The sequence below is a fragment of the Crocodylus porosus genome, unplaced genomic scaffold (assembly GCF_001723895.1).
Source record: "Crocodylus porosus isolate Cpor-Errol unplaced genomic scaffold, CroPor_comp1, whole genome shotgun sequence".
Classification (NCBI taxonomy): Eukaryota; Metazoa; Chordata; order Crocodylia; family Crocodylidae; genus Crocodylus; species Crocodylus porosus.
Window position 1 is genome coordinate 42,246,101 of NW_017728947.1, and position 6,000 is coordinate 42,252,100.

Sequence of the window (6,000 nt, forward strand, 5' to 3'; positions counted from 1 at the left end):
CGTAGTGTCCCAAGGAGAAGTAAAAGACCCGTATTTTGGGATACTTTAAGAAATAATGATTTGATAAGAGGTTTAGTGGCTTATTACTGAAACCCTGCTTCTCCTCAGAGTAAGGGGATAACCATATGTGACTTTTTTGCGCTTCTGTGCTTGTCCTGATATTTAGAAGTATCCTTCTTCCTAGGGTCAGTGCTTCATACTTGCATTACACCTCCACATTTAAGGTCACTGTTGGAATTGCTCTGTAAAACTGAACAGCAGCAGAGTCCAAAGTCATGGCTGTTAATAGCATAACCAGATCATGTGTTCCATTAGAAATGACTGAAAAGGTAAGGAAACACAACCAGCCAGATGGCTTGAGCCAGTGGGCTGCAGTTCTGCTCCTGTTTCAGTTACTGGGAAGTGTTTTCTTACAATTCAGTGCTCAGTATGTAAAATGTCCCCTGCAGTTAAGGACCCTCCAAGGGTAGGACCTTACTGTCTTCCCTTCCTATTGCTGCAGGTGTTTGATGAGCTGCTTCTGGATGCGGATTTCAGTGTAAACGCAGGCAGCTGGATGTGGCTTTCGTGCAGTGCTTTCTTTCAACAGTTCTTCCACTGCTATTGCCCTGTGGGCTTTGGCCGTCGCACAGATCCCAGTGGTGACTACGTTAGGTGAGTGACGTGGATGGGTTCTTCCCCCATACATACAGTCTAGTATGCCAGCGACACAGCTGCCTAAACTGTCTGCCTGGGTGGCTGGGGTAATGTGGCAGCTGTCTGACTGGTTGCTTACCCTTTGCTTTGCAAATACCATGCTGCTGCACTTCAAGTAAAATAATGTAAATGCCTCTCTTTATTTGGGCTGCAGGCGATATCTGCCCAAGCTAAAAGGCTTTCCCTCGCGATACATCTATGAGCCCTGGAATGCCCCAGAGTCAGTGCAGAAGGCAGCCAAGTGCATCATTGGGGTGGACTACCCCAAACCCATGGTGAACCATGCTGAGACCAGCCGGCTAAACATTGAGCGCATGAAACAGATATACCAGCAGCTGTCACGCTACAGGGGGCTCTGTAAGTACCAGTAGCTGTGAGAGATTCTCTCCATAGTACAGTCTATCCCAGTATCTGCTGAAGAAGATAGATAGTGTGCTACTGTGTGGTTTACAAGTAACAAATCTGTGCTCCTGACTAGCCTTTGCAGGAGGTAATGTTCTCTGCCAAAACTTACCTAAAGGAGCATGCTTTACTTAGGATGGCAGATAAGACAAAGTGTGTCTGTGGCTTTTAGGAGTTGTTCTCAGAAGACTTAAGTTGGACACAATCCTTCTAATGACTAGAATCCCTGTGCCATTGTTGGTCAGTTCTTAACCCTACAAGCCTAGGCACAAAGCTCTACTGAGAGTGCTTATAGATTAAGAAAGCCATGTGTTGCATCCCTGGCAAGAACTGAGCTCTGAATCCAACCTGCCTTTTACAGATAGAAATGCTTCAGGTGGTGATCACACCAGGGCATGCCAAGTTCCTAATGAAAAGAAAGTGCATGTTCCTTAGTAAGAAATGTATTTGTAGTTCTCTTCCTTCTCTTTCCTAGGTTTACTGGCATCAGTCCCTTCCTGTGCAGAAGATCTCAGTGGCCCAGTCACAGATCCAGCTTCAGTTCAGGGCTGCAGCACCAGTACAGGTGAGCAGGAGCTTTTTGTAAAATACCTGGATATGTTAATAGGTACTTTGAGCCCATAGGCTAATTCAGCAAGAGAAAAGGGAGTATGGGGGGGTGGGAAATAAAGATCTATTTTACCTTCCTTTTAGGCTTGCTTGGGACTCACCAAGAGATCCTTTCCTGAAAACGTACACAGAACTCAGGGTTACTGAAGTGAGTCAGTGACTGCCCTCTTGGCATCATGTATCGCAGCTCCATGGAGACTGCCTAGGCATAAGTCATGTTAGAAAGAGATTTGTAGGGGAAGACCAAAATAACCATATGTAAGATGGCTATTCACTAAAACAGAAAGACTCCAGGGTTTGTCCTAGGCTGGAAGTCACCTTGTCTGAGACGTCTCAAAAATGTGGGAAAATTGTGGCTGCATTTCCCCTGGCTTTGGTTTCATGCACTTTCCTTTTTCCTTGCTGTTTGATGTGCCAAATGCCTCAAGTGTCAGGATGAAAATTCTTATGGTCGAAAGAGATGTTGCAGTGATACTTCTCTCCCCCTTGCAGCATTGAAACCCTCACAGTCTGGCCAGGCCTCTCCAAAGCGCAAGCATGAGGGATTAGAGGAGACGTGCACAGAGGACTTATATAAACGAGTCAAAGTGACAGGTCTGCATGGTCCAGAGATTCCCAGCAAGAGCTTGTGAATGTGAGTAACCTGTAATTCTGCCCTAAGGCTATTGTGGGGCTGTGGCTTGCCTCATATTTGTTTTTTGACAGCTAGTGATGCCCAGCTCGAATTGCTGTCAGTAGTTTTAGAAAATAAAATGAATTGACTTGCCTTAAGTGCTTTACTCTGCAATTAAGGCTATAGTTTACCTTCTAGTGTCTTTTACCTCATAATTTCACTATGGCTTGGCAAGGTATTAAACGACCAACAGAGGGCAGCAGCTTATCATTTTGGCAACCACAGACTGCTTTTTACCCTTCCACCTATCCTATAAGGGATTCCTCCTTCCCACACTTATCAGCTGCCCCACAGAACTTCAGATTCTGTACCCTAATCATATTTTGCCCCACACAACAGTGGTACAAACTGGGATGGAGAAAAGACATCTTTACCAGGATGCCTGAAATGCTCTAGATCAGGGGTTTTCAACCTTTTTAGCAAATGTACCCCTTCTGATGGCAATGAGGGGGGAGGGGTTGGGGCTCGCATGCAGTAGCCACTACCGCCACCACCCTGTGCTGTCACCGCACCCCGCTTTCCCATGGCCAGTCACACATGTGGCTCCGCAGGCTGCTGATGGGCCTTGTGCCCAGCCAATCACATGCCATCCATCAGCAGCAACCAGCTGTGGGACCAGCCTTGGAAAAGTGGTGTGCATCAGTGGGCAGCAGTGACATACCACCCTGTGACCTTTCCAAGTACCCCTAGGGGTACATGCAGCTCCAGTTGACAACTCCTGTGCTCTAGATGCTCCCACTAGGAGGAGCTGGCTGTGTTTTGTTCTAGCTCTGCAAAGGGTACTGAGACAAACTCTCTTTTCCCATTTTCCTGCAGCCAGAGATGAGAGATTCACAAGGGAAGAGTCGGAGTGCTAGAGTGGTCACGCCACAGTAGTAAAGGGCTGCTGCTGCAAAAGGGATCAGAACGTGTGATCAGCAGCTGAAAATGTTGGGTGTCTTTGTGAATGTGTAACTCCAATGGCTGCCACACTGGGGCATTGCATCATTTTTGCTTGGGTATGTTTTGGCTCACTGACATATAAAAGCCCCAGGAACCAAACCTATCCCTTCTGAGGCAAACCCAGAGTTGAGAAGACAAGAGGTTTTTTTTTCTGTTGACTTGTTCACTCCCGGGTGTATCTTTTCTTCCTAGGTGCCAATCATTGCATGAAACTTAATGCCTAGCTGAAGTGAGCAGCATTTGTGTATCTCAAAAGAAATACCCTTCCTCACTCTTAAATGGCAGTCAATGAGATTAAACTGCAGCCTGCATTTGGATACCATTCTCTGGTGTGCAAGGTATTGAATACTCTAGAGGCTTCCCAGATGGCGTGGTTTCAAGCACTTCAGCCCCAAAGCATATTAGAATGCCTGCCTTTGCCTGTCAGCTCAGTGGGAATTAATGCCAGAATTGTAAGGTGGGCAAGGAACTGTCTGTTGAGGATATGGCAACAGGTAGTGTTGAAAGGGGGAACTGCTGGGCTGGAAGAAGGTTACTACTGGAGTCTTTCAAGTATTGGTTTTAGGACTAATCTTACCAAAGCTCCTGCTTCTTGTTTATATAATATTCTCATCTTATGACTTTGGCACAAAATGTAAGAAGAATATGCTGACAAGTTTTGGATGACCACAAGAGGCGTTTTTATCATGGAGGAAGATCAGGATAATGTTCAGGAAGAATTGCATGAACTTGAGCACTGGAGTAATCGAAATGAGATGAAACAGTGCACAGTGGTTATGCATTGTTGGAGATTATCAGAGTTGCTTCAGGCAGCTAGAATCTCATCAGTTGGAACAACTAAAAAGCAGAAAGATTTGGATGTGCTGGTCAGTCACAGGATGACTACAAACTTCTATTGTGATAGTCACAGGAAAGAAAAATGCCATCTTGGATTGTATCTGGAGAGAGATTGTCAGTAGAGAGTATTTTATGCCATTGTAAAAGACCCTGGTAAGTCTTTATCTGGAATTGTATGCAATTTTGGTCATTTTGATTCCAGAAAAAAATACAAGTTGGAACATGGGAAGAGTTAATTAGATGAGCAGAGGAATGGAGAGCCTTCTTACAAAAGAAGGCTGAAAGAGCTTGGCTTGTTTAGCCTAGCTAAATGAAGGCTGAAAAAAGATACAATCTCTCCCTGCGTTACTCAAGAATGCAAATATTCTTCATTCTTGGATGAAGACTAAATCAGCAAATGCTTAGCATGACCCTGAACATTCTCCAAAAGGGACATGGCACCATTTCCCAGGCTGGAGAGCTCTGGGAGGTCACTGTGAGAGGAAGCTCCTAGAGATGGGGAAGGAAGATTTCTTTTGAGAATAAGCCTATGACTGGATCATGCATGAAGATTTCTCTTTGAAACTTGCTGCTCCAATAACAGAAAAAGCTACACCTGGTATGGAGAACAGTCCTAGCCCTACCAGGGTCTGGACTCTGTCTCTCCTGTACTAATTTTCCTGAGAGGAAATCCTCTCAAACAGAAAACGATCAGTGTCCTGTGTGGAGTCTGTGCAGCGTCTGCTGTGGAGTGAATGTGCTACTGGGATAAGGCTGGTCTATGGGGCAACTCCCATAAGCAAGTCTTCCTTGGGCTCCATAGCCCATTTCATGTGGATGTCCATCTCCTGTAGGTTGCAGTGTTTTTGCATTTGTGGTTTGGGTTTCTACACTAACCCCCAGGATCCCATACCTTGCACAGTACCCCTGCCTCTTGTACCTAAACCAGTGCTTTGTATACTGACCACAAAACTTTGTAACTTTTATAAGCTGTCACTCGTATACTTTCCCTGGCCTTGTTCAGTCTCTGTTGTGCGTTGTTTCATTGTGGTGCTGGCACAGGGTTTCTGTTTGCAACTGCAGATGATGTGGGGAGGGTGGTTGTAGAAGAGCCTCTGTTTCTTAGCCTTCACCAGGGATTGTGTCCCATGGCTGGTCCCTTAAAATGAGATGCTGTTAGCACTATTTTCATTTACTGTCTGAAGTGACTCACTCTTACTTGACACAGATACAGTCCCTAGCTGAAAATAACTGCTTAGGTTCATATACTGTCCAACATTAATAGCCTGCTCCTTTGCTGTAGAGAGCAGACTAGTTTCCCACCTGGGATGAAATATTTACAATATATATTGGGGCCTTCACTTTGAACCCATAAATGAACTTGGGACTATAAATGGAAACTGACTCAAAGTTATCTGAAAGGATGAGTGGAGAAGTTGGGGCAGCTGTACTGTGTCCAAGAGCAGTGTTATTAAAGAGCAGCTAAATAACCTTTCCATCCCACTAATAACATTAGGACATTGACCCTAGTCTTCTTTTCCCAAAGGAATCCATTGTCCAGACTTCCTAAGGAAACGAGTGAGTTGCTTCTGGCCTCGGTTTGATATTTCCAGCTCCTCTTTAGAGGGGCTTGTGTTTTGCCCCCCATGGTCCTTACCTAGCAGGCCCCCACTTTCTGATAGCAGAAGGTTGCAGGGGAAGGAGATTCTCTCTGTCCCGTGCTGCAGGGGGGAAAAGGGGAAAATTGCACTTTGTATCTTTATAGAATTCAAAAACTGTGAGTTTTGTCATTTGGAAGATTTCATGCTTACACAACAGTTTGTAAATATGACACACTTTTTATAAATGTCTTTAACCCACTA

At 45.1% G+C, this 6,000-nt stretch overlaps 1 protein-coding gene across 2 annotated transcripts in view; it reads left to right on the top strand.

Moving 5' to 3' along the window:
* Positions 1–6,000, top strand: part of CRY2 (cryptochrome circadian clock 2) — a 29,773-nt gene extending 23,773 nt beyond the window's left edge. Inside the window, exons 8-13 of one of the 2 annotated variants that reach the window (XR_002104019.1) lie at positions 503–654; positions 851–1,053; positions 1,574–1,663; positions 2,200–2,341; positions 3,197–3,378; positions 3,515–6,000. Coding sequence is in view for 1 of the 2 variants with exons in the window: in XM_019551835.1 (XP_019407380.1) it covers positions 503–654; positions 851–1,053; positions 1,574–1,663; positions 2,200–2,339 (585 nt within the window). In the remaining variant the exon portion in view is untranslated. Of the gene's footprint in view, positions 1–502; positions 655–850; positions 1,054–1,573; positions 1,664–2,199; positions 2,342–3,196 lie in introns of both variants that reach the window. The other variant, XM_019551835.1, reaches the window with a different exon arrangement.